The 20,705-nt window shown below is 42.4% G+C and overlaps 1 protein-coding gene across 1 annotated transcript in view; it reads left to right on the top strand.

The window, feature by feature from the left end:
- The window catches only part of LRRC8D (leucine rich repeat containing 8 VRAC subunit D), a 94,622-nt gene extending 79,170 nt beyond the window's left edge, over positions 1 to 15,452 (top strand). The window contains exon 2 of the mRNA XM_029949142.1: positions 12,510 to 15,452. Within this exon, the coding sequence (XP_029805002.1) occupies positions 12,512 to 15,088 (2,577 nt within the window). The 5' untranslated portion in view covers positions 12,510 to 12,511 and the 3' untranslated portion in view covers positions 15,089 to 15,452. The remainder of the gene's footprint in view (positions 1 to 12,509) is intronic.
- The last annotated feature ends 5,253 nt before the right edge of the window (positions 15,453 to 20,705 follow it).

Raw genomic sequence — 20,705 nt, 5'->3', positions numbered from 1 at the left:
CTGGGGTCTATAACTGCATGGCCTTTGTATCACCTAGCTGTGTGCTTAAAATGGTGCTCCTTTGCCTCTGTCCCACAGTTCACACTGGCTTATCACCTGCCTTCCATCAAGAATCAGACCTGGTCTTATCTCCTGGTGAGGGCATGCCCAAACCTATCCCTTTGTCTTCTTGTTTTCCTGCAGAATGCTTAATTATGAGCCAAACTGCATGCAAACGGTCTGTCGGTCTACCGAAATCAGTTACCTTCAGAATAACCTGTATAGTGTTATTCTGAATACAGAATAAGCTGTATAGTGTTGTCCATCGGGACTTTGAAGAATTCCTGTCAGAGCTGATTATGTTGACTTTGGCATGATTAATTGTGACTTTATATGTCACTGTCATTAACAGTGAGAGTATTTGGCTCACAGGCTCAGTGCCTTCTGTGCCCACTCCTAGAATGCTGTTATTGGTCACCAGAATTCCTTCTTTTATTAATTTTTTTCCAGTGTCATGCCTGGTGACATGCAGGGAAAAGAAATTCTCCTCCTTTAGGTTAGGAATTCAAATGCAAGAGGTGGAAGAAAACGAGACAGACGGATGGAACTCACGGTTCAGCCGGGATCATGAGGAATGACTGTCTAACTCTGGGTTCGTTTCTGGTGCTGTGGCTGGGGTCTCCTAATAAACTGTCAGGTAGCCTTTTGAACATCACCTACCTATCCAAGGTATAGTGTAACCATATCTGAGTATTTTTTTTTACTAATTCTGAGAAGTTTTCTCAGGGTTAGTAAGATGAACACCAGGCAAGGTACTCTGGTGCTTTCTAGCAGTCGTGACTAAATCAGGAATAAAGACTGGTAGGCTCCCCGCTGTCTATCCAGAGCACATATCCATGGGTGTGTGATGAGAAGGGCTTTCTGTCCCCAAGGCACCTGGAACAGAATGTGGCAAGACGTCCCAGGACCATGGAGGGGTACTAAGGGGGTCAGGGAGCTCCTTGCTCATTCACTTTCCCTCACTCAATCTCAGGCGTGTGCCAGTTACACTCTGGAGAAGCAATATGAAAAGTGAGTAAACTTACTAAAGAAACCCCTGGGTGGCTCAGTCGATTAAGCATCCAACTTCTACTCAGGTCATGATCTCATGGTTCATGGGTTCAAGCCCCACATCAGGCTCTGTGCTGACAACTCAGAGCCTGGAGCCTGCTTCAGATTCTGTGTCTCCCTCTTTCTCTGCCCCCACCGTGCTTGCACTCTGTCTCTCTCTCAAGAAAATAAACAAACATTATAAAAATAAGAGATAAAAAAAAAAGAAAATGGCCAGTTTCGGCCTGAGATGACTTACCTTATAGGTGGTAAGGATTTGGAAATGCAAACAGAACTCCCCTCAGAAGTTCTGCTGGCTGTCTCGCAAACTGGATGCAGTTAGTATTCAGAGGGTGTGCTCAAACCCTTGTTGAGTGGGATGGCCTTCTGCGGGGCCTTCACTGAGGTCCATTAGCTGTCAGCGCTCTTCTTAGGGGCTCTTCAAGCCATTGCTATAGCTCTTTCTCTGCCTGTTTTCCTCTGGCTGCTTTCCCAGGAAGAAGAGCTGCTAATTGTTCTTAACTTTTATTTCCCTTTTTATCCCCAGCACCTGTGTGTAGCACCTTGTAAATATTTGCAGAATGAATTGAAGATTCTAGTAGAGGGTACACTAAGCAAGGCATGTAGATACTAAAGGATTTGTGAAATTCTGTTGGCCTGAGTTCCTGGTCAAGGCAATGCTAACAATAAATGGTGCAAGCAACTCTGACGTTGCCTAAAATGAAGTGTGGGAACCATTGATTTGGAGGTTGTTTTGTTCCATGAATCAGATCTCATTTTCTAGCTTCCAAACATGAAAAGCATGACTTTTAGAATTAAGAGCTAGAAGAAAACGCAAGAAAACACACAACAGTCTATTGGCACATTTTTGTTAATTCCTAAGTTATTTTGCCTTGGGTCTACTAAAATGTATCTAGAGTTAACATTCCTTACCTTTGAAGTAGATTTTCTCTGTGAAAAGCAGTACTCTAGAGAAAAACTCCAAATAAATGCTAAACTATATTTTTGTGAAAAGTTTTTGTAACTCAGAAGTTCTGAATGTTAAGTCCTCTTCTTTCAGGTGTTAAATGGATTTATTAAAAGCTTTTGTAGATTAGCAAAATGAGTGAATTTTGCCAAATATGAAATCTGTTTTATATAGCAAGTGGTTTGTAAAATTGAAGGAGGGGGTCCCTAAACATTTTTTTCTATTATTTTTGAGGTATCCAGACAAAAGTCGTGTTAGAAGAAAACTTTTTCAAATTCTTCTTTTGAAGTTGTTTTTGTTTTGTTTTTTGATTTTGGGTTTTTTTTTTTTTTTAAGAGAGTGTGCACAAGCCGGGAAGGGGCAGAAGGAGAGAGAAAAAGAATCATAAACAGGCTCCATGCTCAGCTCAAAGCCCAATGCGGGGCTTGATTCTGAGCCAAAATTAGGAGTCAAGCACTCAACACACTAAGCCACCTAGGTGCCCCTAAAGATTTTATTTTTAAGTAATCTCTACCCCCAACATGGGGTTCGAATTCACACCCCCAAGATCAAGAATCCCATGCTCTACCAGCTGAGCCAGCCAGGCACCCCCAAAGAACACTAGTTTTAAAATAAAATTTCTTATCATAATCTTTAAGAGGAAGTAACACACTAAGTAAGTTGTATTTGTATATGGAATTGTCTCAGCCTTGTAATTATGTCTTGCATAATTATAATATCCAAACAGTTAATACTTGTTAATTAATAACATATAACATCTGTAGCAGTTAATACTTATAAAATACTAATGATACAGAGCTCTAGTTGAAAAAACTAAATCATTCTTTCTCTTGTTTTGCATCTGAAATCCTTTCTTTAATCATATGAATTTTTGATGTCTGAATTGAGTGTAGCATTGGTGTGTGTGCGTGTGTGCGTGCTTACATGCACAATGGGTGTTGAGGAAGGGTTAGTTGTAGTGATGATATAGTTTGTTACCTCTTTATGAACTTTAATTTATTCTGGTTTGAGTTATTTCACTGAAGAGTTTGAGAATTTGATTCTCACCAGTCTCTTGGGCATTTTCCCATTTGCCCAGTTTGACCAAGAAAACTGATTGGTTTTTCATAGAACATAATAGAAAGAAAGTGAAAATTGGTATTTGATTGGATAGGAAACTCCTACCTCTGTGAAAACTTTGCATATTAGATTAATTAATAAAGCTCTTTTGGTTCTTCCTGCTCTATACTCTTGATTAAATAACATTTGAGAACCATTTGTATTCTTTTTAATAGAGGTGTTGAAGGCCTTCTCCTGTTGCAAATGGGATTAATTTTTAAAGTTTTGAGTTGGGTGACCTTTATTTTCTGTTTTGATGCTGGGATTTTGCTGTATGTTAATAATACTCCCATTAATGTAAGTTTTCCAGTAGACACTAAGTTACCCATGTTTACACTGCTAATAAACAGGAACAAAAAGCAGCATTTAAATCCCGCCATCTTTGGCATCAAAGTTACACTCTTTCTAGCATAATTTGCCACTGCCTAATAGAAGTAATTTCCATTGTAGGGCACCTGACTGGCATGGTCAGTGAAACATATGACTCTTGATCTCAGGGTTTTAAGTTTGAGCCCCACGTTGAGTGTAGAGATTCCTTAAGAATAAAATCTTAAAAGAAAATAAGTAATTTTAGTTGAAATGTTTTTGAAAGAAATGAAACTAAGTAGAAAGTTGTATTGTCATTTATTTCAGGATTATTTCTGTGTACGTAGTACTACATGCTTATTCAAAATTCAAGAAATTTACCCAATCATCTTCAGTTAAAGACTAATTAAGATGGACTTGAGTTTCTCCTTTGTGATTCTTTTTCTACACTCAGACTCAGCAGACATCTTTGGGGCTTCCTTTGTGTCAGACCCTAAACTGAGTTGTTTCCAATACATGCTCCTAAGAGATAGATATTGTTGTCATGATTTATAGATGAGGCACAGATGCTCAGTGAGGATAAGAAAAATGCTAAAGACTTCTCCCCAGAATCAGTTCAGTGTAATCATAAAAGCATAGTAATCATTTTAGGACATATTGGAACCTAGAAGGGAGCCTAGCTTGAATACCTACAATTAGGCTACAGCACTCTCTACTTTCACTATCATGTTTCTGTAGAAAGGCAGTTGAGGCAGTAAAATAAGCAAAGATTGAGGTCTGGCTTTTAAGTTTCAACAGCTCTACTAAGATATAATTCATATACCATACCATTCACCCAGTTAAGTGTACAGTTCAGTGTTAGTATATTCCCAGGGTTGTCCAGCCATCAAAGCTTCTAATTTTTGAACCTAGCTATTGATTACTGGTTTATTCCATTATTACTGGTCATACTCTCAGGTAGGAAAGTAGACTTGTGTATTCGAAAAGAATTTAGATTCATTCTGTTCTTTTCTGATTAATCGTTGTTCAACCAAAGTCCATTAACTTCCCTCTTTCAGTTCTAGTGCAAAAACTTTCTCAATTTCCATGAGAAATGGTGTGCTTACAGGAATGTTAAGCTGATTTTCATATGTAGCATCAACAGAGAAGCCGTGGAATGTGAAATCCTCATCCTGGTAATGTAATTCTTTAAGTCCTTTGCAAAACATAAAGGAGAGCCAAAAGAATGTATGCAATTAATACTTACTAAATGTGCCTTCCTTAGGTTAAAAAAATATCCGCTGATAACCATGTATATCCATTCTTTATTTTAAAATCTATTTATTTATTTTGAGAGAGAGAGAGAATGCCCGTGAGGTGGGGAGGGGCAGAGAGGGAGAGAGAGAATCCAGAACAGGTTCTGTCAGCACAGAGCACCGTGCGGGGCTCAGTCTCACAAACCTTGAGATCATGACCTAAGCCAAAATCAAGAGTCAGATGCTTAAGCGACTGAGCCACCCAGGCGCCCCTGTGTATTTACATTCTGAGTCTTGTTTCACCAAACAGATCAAAGATACAGAAATTAGGTACTGATCATCTCTTTTATTGACTTGACTTTCACATGAAAAAGTCACTTGAGAGTCATCATGTACTTGATATACTGTATTATATGAATATGTATTTAATATACTTTGTATACAATTGCATATACTGCATTTTGGGGCAGTTAATGGTTGAAATACTCCCTAGAAGGTAGAATGATTTTACTAAGTTTTTGATGGGTAAAATAGGATAACAGACACATTTATTGAAGCCCTATGTTTGAGATAAGAGCTATCCAGTGGCTGACATTCCAGGAAAGTACTGGTTTCCTGCCCCGTAGCCGAGGCACTTCCTTAAGACTGTATTTAAACCATCCATGCCTTGGTTTGTTTCCATTTTGTGACTTACCATAAAATGTGATATCTGTACAGAAGAATATGAGACTAATAATGGGATAACAATTATTTGTAGATTCTTTGTCATTTCTGTAACAGATAATTTCTCGAAATCTCCATGCCTTTGCACTTTTTCTTTCTTCTGTCAAAATTGTATTTCCTGCCCTCCCCACCATGCCGTGATGGTCTGTCTCCTTCTGATCTCAACTTAGAAACCACCTCTTTGTGGACCCCTCCCAATTATCAGATGCAGACATGGGTTTGTCCCGTGCCTCCTGTACTTTGTATTAATCCGGTCAGAGCAGTTTTCGGCCGTGTTGTAATAGCACACTTGTTGCTTGTCATCCCCATTTGACTGGGAACTCCTTGAGGGCACAGACTGAGTTAGGTCATCTCTGTATTCCCCTCTGCAGTGCCTCGCTCATGGTTTTCTTGAATTCTGAGCAAATGTCATGAGAGGTTACCTTAAGGAAGGTAATGATTACATAATTTCATTCCTCTGTGTCCTCAAAACCAAGGACTCTGGTCGGCTCCTTCCTACAGCAGCCAACCTTTTGCCAACAGCGTAACCTTTGGAAGGCTGTGTGATAGAGAATGAGATTTGGAGACGAAAGATTCTGTTAGCCCTGTCACTTAATCAACCCAGGAAGCTCATATAAGCTTTTTGTGCCTCAGGTTTCCACATACTTTTGGGCAACAGTAATGCCTAATTCACTGGGAGTTACTGTGCAAATCGGCCAAAGAACTTTATAGAGAAGTAGTTTGCAAGCTGCAAACATGAGAAGTAAAGAAGAGAGGCAGGGTAGTTTGCTAGAAAGAACATGCGGTTTGGCCCTAGATGAGATTTTTCAATCCAGACTCCACCACTAATTATTTGACTTCCACAGCGTAACTCCTGCAAGCCTGTTCCTCTATCTGTCGGGGGAAAATAACAACACTTCAGCAGACGAGAGTCGTGTTGTGAAGGTTGGATGGAATTCAGACAGTGTTCACTCTGTCCCATCTGTGCGCGTTCAGCTGCTCCCAGCCGGGGCTCCCGCTCACGGCACGCACCCTCTTTTCTGTGGCAGATGCTGACCTTTGTACTCCAGGGAGAGGAGTGCTTCTCCCAGGCCACGGAGGATAGGCAGTGAGGGGAGGCTGCCAGAGGGTTACGGGCTTCCCTGGCCTATGACCCCAGCCAGCCCGTGTCCCTTGGGGTGGGAATAAGGCAAAGCCTCAGCCCGCTATCACTGCACATTTGTGAGGCAGCTGTCTGTGCCACAGCATCTTTCCCCATTTCTTTCTGAAACTTTTTATTGACGTTACAACATATATACCCAAAAGGCATATAGCCTAAGTGTACAGATCACATTTCATAAACTGGGCAGACCCATGTAACCAGACCATTCATTCTCAGTAATGCCTGATACTTCACTTTGTGAATATGCCACATTTCATTTTTTTCATTCTACTGGTGGTGGTCATTTAGCCAACGTCCAGTTTAGGGGCTATTGCAGATAGTGAATGACCTTGTACATGCCTTATGATGAGGATATGTATTTCTCATCGGTATATACTGAACAGTGGAATTGCTGGGTCGTGGAGTATGCACATATCTCATTTTTGTAGATATTAACTCAAAAGTTTCCCAGTATGGTTATACCAATTTATACTCCTGCCAGCAGTGTTTAAGGGTTCTGAATCGTCCACATCCTCACTGGCACTTGGTATCATCTGTCTTTTTAATTTTAGGAATTCTTGTGGATTTTATGGTATTAGGATTTTGGAAGTGGGACTGTTCGCTCAGCCTCCAAAACTTGAAACTCTAAACTCTCATGCATTCATTTTAAGGAATACATCCTGCACAAAAGCAGGGAGTTATACCAGATATAAAGCTCCCAGTACAGTACTTGGTGTATGGAAGGAAGGCGGCCCATAATAGCTGCCATTATTATTCTCATCATCACTAAATGCCTTCTCTGTTCTTTAGAGGGGAGCAGATAGGTCACAGTGGACCAAAGGTGAGTAATAAGGCACAGTCTCTACCCATAAGGAGCTCAACATCTAGATGAAGAGACAAACATTGGCAACAGAGTATTATTAGACCATATGGCAGGAGTTTGGGGGAAAGAGGTAGTACTTGAATTGAGACTTGAAAAATAAGTAGGAGTCAACAGCAAGGGAGAAAGGGAGGTGGGCTGGAGGAAACGGCCCCGGAAGCCTTGGTGGGCGGGGCAGAGAAGACAGCATGCTGGAGGAGAGCTCACCCTTGCATGCCATCGCTGTTGTTCTGTTGGTGTCACCCTGGCGTGACATGGGGCTGAGCTAGTGACCATTCAGGGTCATTGTGAAGTTCTTGTACTCTAATGCCCCCTCTTCTCCTTTTAACTTGTTCTTCCTCCTCTGAGAAAGTGATTGACTTCCTCTTTCTCTCCTGGCATCAAAGCCTGTCCAGAGTCTGAGCCTCAGGAGCTCTAAAACCACGAATGAAACTGCAGCAGCTATAGAATATCACTGGTTACAAGGATCCCACAGTTTCTTTACTTTGTGTTTTTAGCTATTTATTTTTATGTGGACGTCTGACTTGTGGTTTTTATTCTTAAAGGCCTAAGTTGCAGTGTGGCAGTTAAGATTAATAAAATGCTCTTATGCCAAATACCATATGTAGATAGTTGAATAATGTCCTTAAAGAATTTTGAGGAGGAGGAGGTAAAGGAGGCTGAAGGTGGTCATCACAAGCCGTATAATCTTTCCTTGATTAAGCACCTGCGATGTGGAGGCATTGGCTCTATGGGAATAAGGAGGATGGGCATCATCCCTGACCCTGTTGACTTTTAAGTCTAGTATGAGATCAAACAGATAATCAGCTGGCCCATTACAATGTGATAAGGGCTATCCTAGGTAGAGGTACCGAGTCCTGTGGGAACACATTGCAGAAGACTAGAGGTCAGGGATGGCTTCCTAGATATAGTGATAGAAACCTGATAGTCTCATGAAGGAAGTGGGAAGGAAGTAGAGGAAACAATGGGCAGGAGGACCTAAATACAAGGAAGGATGGCTTTTTGGAGAAACTGGATGACATTACCAACCTAGGGCATAGAGAATCTTGGGAAAATGGGAGTTTAACCAAAAGGGCTAGCAGCAGGTGGGATATGGATTGAAGGAGGTCAAGAATGGAGGCACACTGGGGCACCCGGGTCGCTCAGTCAGCCTCAATCATAATCCTAGGGTCGTCGGGTTATGTCCCATGTCAGGCTCCCCTCTGAACATGGATCGTGCTTGGGATTCTCTGTCTCACTCTCCCTCTGGCCCTGTCCCCTGTGCGTGCGCATGCTCTCTCTCTCTCAAACTAAAAAAAAGAATGGAGGGAAATATAAAAAGACAAACACCATGTGATATCATTTATATGTGGAAACTAAAAAACAAAACAAACAAAAAACAGAAAAATAGACGGAGAAATGCGAGAACAAATAGGTGGTTCCCAGAGGGGAGCGGCAGTGCAGGGAGGACTGCACTATGCGAAGGAGAGGAGGGAGTATCCTTCAGTTTATAAAATAGGTCACAGGGGTGAAAAATACAATGTAGGAAATACAGTCACTAACACTGTAACAGCAGGGGCACCTGGGTGGCTCAGGCAGTTACGCATCCAACTCTTGATTTGGGCTCAGGACACGATCTTATATTTCATGGGATTGAGCCCTGCATTGGGTTCTGCACTGATGGTACAGAACCTGCTTGGGATTCTCTTTCTCTCCATCTCTCTCTGCCCGTCCTCTGCTCACACACTCTCTCTCAAAATAAATAAACGTTAAAAAAAAAAGCCCACAATAATATTGTAATAACATTGCATGGTGACATACGGTGACAGATGGGAACTACACTTACTATGGTGAGCATTTCGTAATGTGTGTAATTGTTAATCACTATCTTACACACCTGAAACTAATAGAGCACTTAGTGTCAACTCTACTTCTGTAACAATAATTAATAATATAAATAAAAATAAAGCCTGGAGGCAGAGAAACCAGGTGTAATAATTAGGGCTTAGCAGAGAAATAAGCAGTGTTCTCAGCAGGGCGACTTTCAAAATTCCCTTCTCCCCTCGGCCCTCCAGCCCGAACATCCTATTTATCTATTTTAGAGCCCAATACAGCTATTTGAAGAATAGTGAAAAATCTTATTAGAAAGAAGTGTTAGGTGCCCCCCCCCAAAAAAAATCTTTTTTTTCCCCTATTATTTATACTGATGGCCCTTTAAAACCATGGTCCCTGGGTGTGACCGAATGATATTCTTTGCCAGGAAGGAACCCTGTGAGGTACGTTCTGCAGTCTCTGTACACGAAGTAAGAGTCACTCCGTAACCTGTGGTGCAGTGCTGTGTTTTGTGTACCCTGCACAGGGACCAGAGAGCTCAGCGTGACATGTGGGTGAACGGTTTCTCATTTAGTTTGACCCGCTGTGCATTTCCAATAACCATGCTTTTTGCTTAAATCCCCAGCCACTCACAAAACCAGGAACACACACAAGATACTGGAGCTCAGAATAAAGGGATTCCAGTGGGGATGTTGTCTCCCACCTCCTTGACCTTTCTTTCTTTTTTTTTTTTTTTTAAATAAAGACTGGGTCCCAGGCATTTCATACTTAGGCCCTGAAATCAAAAATGCGATTTCTACCAATTTTCACAAAATAAGAGTACAACAGAATAGTCTAGCTGTATTTGGAATTATTGGACTTATGTTTACCTGATTAAATAAAAGACATTTCATTTAAAAAGAAAACTGCAGGGGCGCCTGGGTGCGTCAGTCGGTCAGAGCATCTGACTCTCAATTTCTGTTCAGCTTGTGATCCCAAGGCTGTGGGATCAAGCCTCCAGTCAAGTTCTGTGCTGAGTGTGGAGCCTCATTAAGAATTGTGCTCTCTCTTTCTCTCTCTCCCCCTCCCCCGTCTCCCTCTTTATTCCTCTCTCCCTCTTTTCCCTCTCTCTCCCTCTCCCCCCACCAGCCCCTCCCATGCTTGTTTGTGTGCTCACACTCTTAAACAAACAAGGGGCACCTGGGTGGCTCAGTTGGTTAAGCGTCTGACTTCAGCTCAGGTCATGGTCTCACAGTTCATGGGTTCAATCCCCACATGGAGCTTTGTGCTGACAGCTCAGAGCCTGGAGCCTGCTTCTGATTCTGCACCTCCCTCGATCTCTGCTCCTGTCCTGCTCATGCTCTGTCTTTCAAAAATAAATGTTAAAAAAAATTTTTTTAAACAAAAAAACCACAACAATCCCAAACATGAGAATTGCCGTTACAGTTGAATAGATATTCATTGTATTGTATTAAGAAAAATTATGTGACTGCTCTGTACAGTACTGGGTATGTGGAGAGTTTCAGAAAAAACAAGGCATGGTCTGCCCCAGCTTTCAGAGATTTACTCTAAGACAGAGAGAACAAGCAGAATCAAAGTACTGATGTCATCCAAAGAAAACACTAGTTACCTGTCCTGTAACACTGTTTCCTGCCAAAGCCAGAGTCGGCCTCAATCCTTTTCAACACAGCATACCAGGCCTCTTTTTGCAAGATAAAAATCTTTCTTTCCTTTATTTAAAAAAATAATGTATTCCCATGTGCTCACTTCAGCAGCACATAGACTAAAATAGTAATGTATTCCCAGAACTTTAGATATTTGCCTGGCCTTCTATCTTTTTGTTTTTTACTAGCTTTTCAAAGAAGTAAGTCATTTTATGTATGAACGTTGGAACCTGAGAGCATCCTGAGAACATAGTAACGTTACTTTTCAAGACGTTGAAACTTCCAGGGGCCCCTGGGTGGCTCAGTCGATTAAGCGTCTGACTCTTGATTTCAGCTCAGGTTATGATCTCAGGCGCATGAGATCAAGCTCCAAGTTGGACTATGAACTGAGCGTGGAGCCTGCTTTTAAGATTTCTCTCTCTCCCTCTTTCTGCCCCTCGCTCTTCTCTCTCTAAAATAATAAACAATAAAGAAATTGAATCTTCAAATTTAAGAAGATAAACACCTATTTGACATATATGATTACAGAAACCCATTCCCACTACTTACCCTATAAACATTCTGGTGTTTCTTGCTTATGTCCAGGATGGTTTGTCCTTGGAACTCTTAACTCTTTTATACTGTCAGGACTCTGACGCTGCCAGCTGTCAGTGAATGGTGACCACGTTTTCACGTGTCCTGGTGCCAGAATTCCTGTCATCGCTTCTGGGCTCCCCCGCATTGGTAGAGATCAAAGGTCCTACTGGCCTTGACCTATTTGGTGTCTTGTCACTGATCAGTCCACCTGTGTCTTTGGCCCTCTTCTTGGTCCATGTGCTTTCCACAGGTCGTGAGTTTCAGCTACATCTATTGATAAAGCCCAAGTATGTACAGTATGCTAAGACTCCTCTTAAATTTTGGATCCTTAATTTCAACTGTCCGTGGCACATTTCCACCAGAGCGATAAGAGCTAACATAACAAACTAACAAATACTTGTGGCCAAAGGGTCTGCTACGAGCTTTATAGTCATTACTTAAGCTTTCCAAATAACCCTTAGAAGTAATCATCCCCAGGCTTGGAGAATCACACCAGTAGTAAGTGGTAAGCCTGAGTCTGGTATACAAGGCTATGTGTAGTGTACACGGACACTTCCGTTTTGGCTTGTATAAAATAGAAGTCCTCACTCCTCTCCCTAAAACTCCACAGTCTTAACCTTAAATCAGTCCAGTCCACAGCAAATACCATCTTGTTCTTATATCCTCCATGGTCCAGGAAGTTACAAGACTTTCAGTTCTGTCTCTAAAATAGCTCTCAAACTCCCCTCCCGCCCGCCCCCATTTCTAATCTAACCCTTGTAGACCTTCAACAAAACTGTTGTGATTTCTTACCTAGAAGGCGCTCTTTGTTCCCCTCCAATTTTTTTTTTTCATTTTCTCTTGGGCTAGAAAAGAAGAGCTGCTACAACACACCGTGATTTTTCTCGTATATGTCCCTTTTAGTTTATTTTCTACTACACCTATCTTAGATAAAAAGGTAGGACGTGGATGAGCAAACTTTACTTTGGAGTAAGTGAAGAGTTGTGGATTTTTTGGTTTTTTGGTTTTTTAATTTTTTTCCCTCACTTAATGTTTTCGCTTGTATTGTTATAATAAAGTCTTTGGTTCTTTTGTTTTCTAGGAATGTTTACCCTTGCGGAAGTTGCTTCACTTAATGACATTCAACCAACTTACCGAATCCTGAAACCATGGTGGGACGTGTTTATGGATTACCTGGCTGTCGTGATGTTGATGGTAGCCATCTTTGCAGGAACCATGCAACTTACCAAAGATCAGGTGGTCTGCTTGCCAGTATTGCCATCGCCTGTAAATTCAAAGGCCCACACCCCACCGGGCAATGCCGATGTTACCCCCAGTATCCCCAAGATGGAAGCAGCCACTGACCAAGACCGAGATGGGCGGACGACAAGTGACGTTTCCTTTGGCACATCTGCTGTGACACCTGACATACCTCTCAGAGCCACATACCCTCACACAGATTCGGCAGTTCCAAATCAGGAGACAAAGAAAGAGAAGAAGGATCCAACAGGCCGAAAAACAAACTTGGATTTCCAGCAATACGTATTTATTAATCAGATGTGTTACCATCTGGCCCTTCCGTGGTATTCGAAGTACTTTCCATACCTTGCTCTTATACATACTATTATTCTCATGGTCAGTAGCAACTTTTGGTTTAAATATCCCAAAACGTGCTCAAAAGTAGAACATTTTGTTTCAATCTTAGGAAAGTGCTTTGAATCTCCGTGGACTACCAAAGCGTTGTCTGAGACAGCGTGTGAAGACTCGGAGGAAAACAAGCAGAGAATTACAGGTGCCCAGACTCTACCAAAGCATGTGTCTACCAGCAGTGATGAAGGGAGCCCCAGTGCCAGTACCCCAATGATCAACAAAACAGGCTTCAGATTTTCAGCCGAGAAGCCTGTGATCGAAGTCCCCAGCATGACCATCCTCGACAAAAAGGATGGGGAGCAGGCCAAAGCCCTGTTCGAGAAAGTAAGGAAGTTCCGTGCTCACGTGGAAGACAGTGACTTGATCTATAAGCTCTACGTGGTCCAAACGTTTATCAAAACGGCCAAATTCATTTTTATCCTCTGCTATACTGCTAACTTTGTCAATGCCATCAGCTTTGAACACGTCTGCAAGCCCAAAGTGGAGCACCTGACTGGCTATGAGGTATTTGAGTGCACCCACAACATGGCCTACATGCTGAAAAAGCTTCTCATCAGTTACATATCCATTATTTGTGTTTATGGTTTTATCTGCCTCTATACTCTCTTCTGGTTATTCAGGATACCTTTGAAGGAATATTCTTTCGAAAAAGTCCGAGAAGAGAGCAGTTTCAGTGACATTCCAGATGTCAAGAATGATTTTGCGTTCCTTCTACACATGGTAGACCAATATGACCAGCTCTATTCAAAGCGCTTCGGTGTGTTCTTGTCGGAAGTCAGTGAAAATAAGCTTAGGGAAATCAGCTTGAACCATGAGTGGACGTTTGAAAAACTCAGGCAGCACGTGTCCCGCAACACCCAGGACAAGCAGGAGCTGCATCTGTTTATGCTGTCCGGCGTGCCTGATGCTGTCTTTGACCTCACAGACCTGGATGTGCTCAAACTTGAACTGATTCCGGAAGCTAAAATTCCTGCTAAGATTTCTCAGATGACTAACCTCCAAGAGCTTCACCTCTGCCACTGCCCTGCAAAGGTTGAACAGACTGCTTTTAGCTTTCTCCGAGATCACTTGAGATGCCTTCACGTGAAGTTCACCGACGTGGCGGAAATTCCTGCCTGGGTATATTTGCTCAAAAACCTTCGAGAGTTGTACTTGATAGGCAATTTGAACTCTGAAAACAATAAGATGATTGGACTCGAATCTCTCCGTGAGTTGCGGCACCTTAAGATTCTCCATGTGAAGAGTAATTTGACCAAAGTTCCCTCCAACATTACAGATGTGGCTCCGCATCTTACAAAGTTAGTCATTCACAATGACGGCACTAAACTCTTGGTACTGAACAGCCTTAAGAAAATGATGAATGTCGCCGAGCTCGAACTTCAGAACTGTGAGCTAGAGAGGATTCCCCACGCCATTTTCAGCCTATCAAATTTGCAGGAACTGGATTTAAAATCGAATAACATTCGCACAATTGAGGAGATCATCAGTTTCCAGCATTTAAAACGACTGACGTGTTTAAAATTATGGCACAATAAGATTGCCACCATTCCTCCCTCCATCACCCACGTCAAAAACTTGGAGTCACTTTATTTCTCTAACAACAAGCTGGAATCCTTACCGGTGGCAGTGTTCAGTTTACAGAAACTCAGATGCTTAGACGTGAGCTACAACAACATTTCGGCGATTCCCATAGAAATAGGATTGCTTCAGAACCTGCAGCATTTGCATATCACCGGGAACAAAGTGGACATTCTGCCAAAACAGTTGTTCAAGTGCGTGAAGTTGAGGACTTTGAATCTGGGGCAAAACTGCGTCACCTTCCTCCCCGAGAAGATCGGTCAGCTCTCCCAACTCACTCAGCTGGAGCTGAAAGGCAACTGCTTGGACCGCCTGCCAGCCCAGCTGGGCCAGTGTCGCCTGCTCAAGAAAAGCGGGCTTGTCGTGGAAGACCATCTTTTTGACACCCTGCCACTCGAAGTGAAAGAAGCATTGAATCAAGACATAAACATCCCCTTCGCGAACGGGATCTAAACTGAGGTGATACGTGCACATCCGTGTGCAGGAACAACTTCCTAGATTGCAAACCCTCACGTACAAGTTATTGCAAGATAATGCATTTTAGGAGTAGATACATCTTTAAAAATAAAACACAGAGAGGACGCATAGAAGGCTGATAGAAGACGTAACTGAATGTTCCATGTTTATGTAGTGTTTTCAGGCGTTCATTTCCAGATCTTTTTTCTTTTTTTCTTTTGGGGAAAGGGAAGGAACGATTATAATCACTAATCTTGGTTTCTTTTTAAATCGTTTGTAACTTGGATGCTGCCGCTACTGAATGTTTACAAATTGCTTGCCTGCTAAAGTTAATGATTAAATTGGCATTTTTCTTACTCTACCACCTTTTGGGAGGTGTCTTGATTTACTTTGCCTGACCAGTGCAATATTGCTTTAACTCAGACCACTTAAAGACATCGGATCCCACCTTGTAAATGTGGGTTTGCTGAAATAATGATTTCTTTCCTGTTTTAATTTAAAGTGCCTCAGATAGAAGTACCTGGATGGCTCAGTCGGTTAAGCATCTGGCTTCGGCTCAGGTCATGATCTCACGGTTCGTGCGTTCGAGCCCCGCATCAGGCTCTGTGCTGACAGCTAGCTCAGAGCCTGGAAACTGTCTTTGGATTCTGTGTCTCCCTCTCTCTCTGACCCTCCCCTGCTCATTCTCTCTCTTTCTGTCTCAAAAATAAATAAATATTTAAAAATAACATTAAAAAAATAAAGTGCCTCAGATAAGCACTTCTTACAATACTGGGCTAGGGCTACTGCTTCTGAGAATCTCATCTTATAGATTTTATACTCTTGGAGGCCAGGAACATGGGAAAGGTGTATAGATTTTGGCGGGAAGTGAGGAAGAAATTGTTTTTTAAAAAATAAAGAACAAGGAAAAGTAAAATAACATCCCCCTTACTAATAGCTATTTTTCCATAGTCTGGAGTTTGGATTATGAAACACATTTTTTCTATCAATTCTATAAAGTTGCCAAGAAATAGAAGGTGATTTCTGTAAAAGTCAGTTACAACTGGGACAGAAATTGTAATGGCGTAATGACGAATACTTTGTAATATATCAGGAGCACCTGGGCTGCCCAGTCGGTTGAGTGTCAGACTCTTGATTTTAGCTCAGGTTATGATCTCATGGTTCTTGGGGTCAAGCCCGTGTTGGGCTCCACATTGACAGTGCAGAGTCTGCTTAGGATTCTCTCTCCCTCTCTCTCTTTGCCCCTCCCCTACATCTCAAAATAAATAAACATTTTTTTTAATCTTGAGAAAAAAACTTTGCAATGTATGAACATTTGGAAGATAACACACAATCAAAGCAATGATCATTCATTTCTTGCCCTTTTCACTGTTGTGAGTGAAAAGAGGACTTCTAGTTCATTAAGTTGGAAAACTGACTTTCTCTATTCATTTTAGTGACGGGCAGTATTTCCTGTGTTTGTCTGCAGCTAGGAGGGGTCATGTCCAGGGAAATGCTGGCAAAATGTACTTTTTGGACAATGGTTTTCCTTGTTTAACCTACAAAGCCTCCAGAAATTCACAGCTCTCTGTTTAGGTATTGGTCAGCAGGTGTTTCTTAGCCTTTCTCCGGGGGTGTTTTCTCAAGAGAAGAGGACTGTTTGACATTCCTGATGACAAAGTAATGTCCTCTCTATATGACTCATCTGGTAGGATACTCAAGGGGCCAGGCTGGCTCAGACAGAAGAGCATGGGACTCTTGATCTCAAGGTCTGGAGTTCAAGCCCCACTTTGGGTCTAGAGATTACTAAAAGTAAATAAAAAGACACTGGATGTTCTCTTGTCACACTTTAGTGCGAATTGAAGGATTTTGCAGAGTGTAAAAAGATGGACTCACATCCTTGCTTTTCCTCCCCAAACTGGTCTCAGAGTACTGGGCTGCTGCAAGTGGTGATGAATCTTTGCTGGCTGTAGACTTATAAATACTCTGGGAAGTATTATCACTAACAGAGAAACCCTTGGCCTCTCTGGCTGCCTTAGGAACTGACCCCATCTGTAGCATCCCAGCCACTCTCTCTCCTCCTAAAAGCCAAGTGCATACAACCCCAAGTTCAGAAAGTCAGAGGACAAGGGCAAATTTGGGGTATATAAGCCAATTGTCTTCCATGTATGCACCTTCTGTTTCTCTACTGTGTGCCTAGTCAGTCCAGGGAACTGGGAATTCACTGTTGGAACAAGTCAAAGTCCCTGGCTCCTGTGGCTGGCTTTATAGCAAAATGGGGAAGAGAATACTAATAATGCCAGTTATGAAAATGATTAATTATAATTGTGTTCTAAGTGTACAGAATCTGTGTGAGTGCATCATGCCTGGGAAAGGTAACACTTAAGGGAGGTTTTTACACCCATCAACTCTGCCTATAAACAGATGTTTCCTTCCCACTGGCCACATAGGACACGGTTCCCCCTGCATAGTAATGCCATCAGCAGACTATGGGTACAGCATTTTTAGAAGGATGCCACATAACCTTGCCTGTGAGGTAAACAGGCCAGATCTCCCGATCCTTGCTTTACAGAAGCAAGGAAACTTGCTTTCCTTTCTTAAAACAAGTGTATGTTGTTTTTGAAGGGCATAAATGGTAAGATACCCCTGCTCACCTTACTCTGCAGAGAGATCTGTAGGAACCGGTCTGTATAACACTCCCAAGCTGGACAGCTTGGCCTGGCCTGTGGGTACCTGTTTCCTAATCAATACTTGAGGTTCAGTCGCTTAGAACTGATTGGTGTTGCATGCCTTCAAACATCATCAAGGGGTACCTTTTTTCATACCCAAACTTTGGGTATTGATTTTATCAGCCCTTAATGATTTCCTTGAACTCTGAAGAGTTCATGGTCCATTGATTTAAGTGCCTCATTCCTTGCCACTGTTTGTACAGAGTCGTATTTTAAGAGAGGTTTTCCGAGAAATGCTGATTCATCTTGCAAACTTTAAATATGGAGTCTCAACAAGACAACATATGAGATTATGGAGAAAATATACTGTCAATCCATGTGTCTTCACAAATTTATGTTGGCACCGCATGTAGCAGACATGGGAGAAAAGCAAGTTAGAATGTACGTCTTTTGGCTTACCAGTATTTTCGCATCTTTTTCCAAAGTCCCTTGAGCCCTATCTGAAGAGAATTCATTTAAAGAACCTTTAAATATTCCATGACCATGTGAGTCCCACAAAGTCAGAGGTTTATTCGTGGCTGTTTCACTTTTCCCTCCAGCTTTCAGTTGTCTCAATGGAGAAACTTGGCTTTTTCAGGGATTCAGAAAGCTGAAATTGTTACAGGGACCTCAGTCTTTGTAGTGGAGATTTAGCAATTTAATAATAGGTAGAAAGAGCTCATTCTGTAAAAGTCCTGGCTAACAGTTCCTGCCCATTTGACATTTTTCATAGATAAAGAAAAGAGTCTTATATTTTATTGTTAGCACTTTCTCTGAATGCCCCCGCTAAACTCAAAGGCAACCAACAACTGAACTCGAAGTTGCTGATGGCAGTGAACTCCAAAGTGCCCTTGATACAGACGCCCAGTAGCTGTTTCCATTCACCTTGCTGACTAAAAGCCAGAGTGCTGGCCTCTCACTAGGATTTCTGGCACCACTTTCGCCAGTAATTCATTACAATAAAATGGTCCCTTTATCAACTGAATCCCCAAACAAAGGCTGTACTAACAAAAACCCTTTTCATGGAAAGAAGAAGGAGGGGGTAGAACTTGGGAAAACAGTTTTCAAATGTCCTCTAACTTGTGACTGACACAAGAAGTGGTTCCATCTGGTTCTGGCCAGCTGTGGCTCTCCTAGGACAAATGTACCAGATATTCAGAGTAGTGTCCCCTGCGGGGATGGGAAGGTGGACTGGGAGACAGCAGGGCCACAGACCATCCGGCTTTCAGGTCTGGTGTAGCCTGAAGTGACAATCATGCCTCAGATATCAGGGGACTCATAATCTAACTCCAAAGAAGAACAGCTGGCCTGCCTTCATCCTCCAGCCTCTGGACCTACAATGTATACATTGTCACAGGTAAGCATCGTCTTTCTCGTGGAATGCACAAGATTTTTTGCACCATCAAGTGGCAGGGTTTCATCCCACAGGCTCCTGACCCACACCCTCCCACTGCCGGGCACCTCTGAGGGTTGAAATGGCCTGGCCCCACCTGCTGTTTCTATAATCCGTCTTTCCCCTGCTCCTAAAATTCCAGGCTCTGGAGTGACAGTGCCTGGATTTAAATCCTGACTCTGCCTCAGCCGTATGACGGTGGCAAGCTACTGAGCCTCTTTATAAGCCTCAATGTCTTTATCTGTAAATGGGAATAATAATAGTGCCTCCCAATGGCGTTTCTGGTGAAGATTAAATGTGGTGACCGAATAATGCTGTGCTGGCCAGACAGTAAGTACTCAATAACGATTATGGTTACTGAGGGGGTCTTGGGCAAACTGAGGCAAAGTGCAGGCTAACACCACTCACCCCTGTGTACAGTATCCATGTGTGATCTTCCTTGGGCACTCCCACTACCCCAAAACAGGAAAGAACAGAAAAAACAAATAGGAGTCTCTACCAGAGATTGTCTTTACAGGAAAAAGACAATCCCATCAATGGCCTAAAGCCCAGCAACTCCCTACTGTCTTAATGCTTTGCGAAAGGGAAAAACAACCTAAGCCTGACAATAGCTAGGCCTCCCGTGAGTCTTTAGCATGGGAAAGCCTCTTTGGAAACGCCCTCTAGACTCTCTCTCCTGACTCCATAAAATGGTGGCCCCACACACACTTGCTGTGCAGGTCTTCCTAACCCCAGGGCCCTGCCCCTGTGCTTTAATAAAATCACCTTTTGCACCAAAAATGTCTTAAAGAATTCTTTCTTGGCCATGCTCAATGAACCCCACCATCACCCCCAAAACTGCACTATTACTATTATTTTTATTCCCAGCTGTCACAGAGACTGTTAGCGCCCCGTGATACCCATTCTCTCCTTCCTTGGTATGGAATTTTCTGTGGACACCTGGGAACACAGCATAAAATATGTACAAAATACAGTATTTCCCAACCTTACTTGGAGCTGAATGGGGCCATGTGACTAAAGAATCACAGAGTGGGAGTGGAAAGGGAATGTGCAGTTTCTGGATTGAACCCTTTAAGGGAAGGGCACGCCATCCCGTTCTTGATTGCTTCTGGTTAAACTGCAGGTTAGAAAAGGGAGTCCAGTGTAGACCGTAGACCCAGGGAAACAAAGCAGGCCTGGGCCAGCAATAGAAGCCCAGGACTGACCAATTCAGAGAGCAGGGTTACATAAAGGAGGAGTCCCTTCTGTCTTGTTGAAGCTTCTGTTCATTAGGGTGCTCTCATACATGCAAGTCTAAAAGACTTTGCTCCTCAATCTGCTGTACAGGGAGCTTCTAGAAATGCTGAATCTCAGATCCTTACCCAGACTGATGGGATCAAAATCTATATTAACAAAATGGTATCCAGATGATGCATAGGCATGTTAAAACTTGAGAAGCATTTTCCTAAGTAGCACGCCTATCAAAAACAAGGTAGCTGGCCTTCTTCAGGAGCTGGGCGAAGGATGGTGCTGGTGACTAGTGTTTTGATTTTTT

The sequence above is a fragment of the Suricata suricatta genome, chromosome 8, assembly GCF_006229205.1.
Source record: "Suricata suricatta isolate VVHF042 chromosome 8, meerkat_22Aug2017_6uvM2_HiC, whole genome shotgun sequence".
Classification (NCBI taxonomy): domain Eukaryota; kingdom Metazoa; phylum Chordata; class Mammalia; order Carnivora; family Herpestidae; genus Suricata; species Suricata suricatta.
Note: the sequence above shows the minus strand (reverse complement) of the source record. Positions and strands in the feature narration are given on the sequence as shown.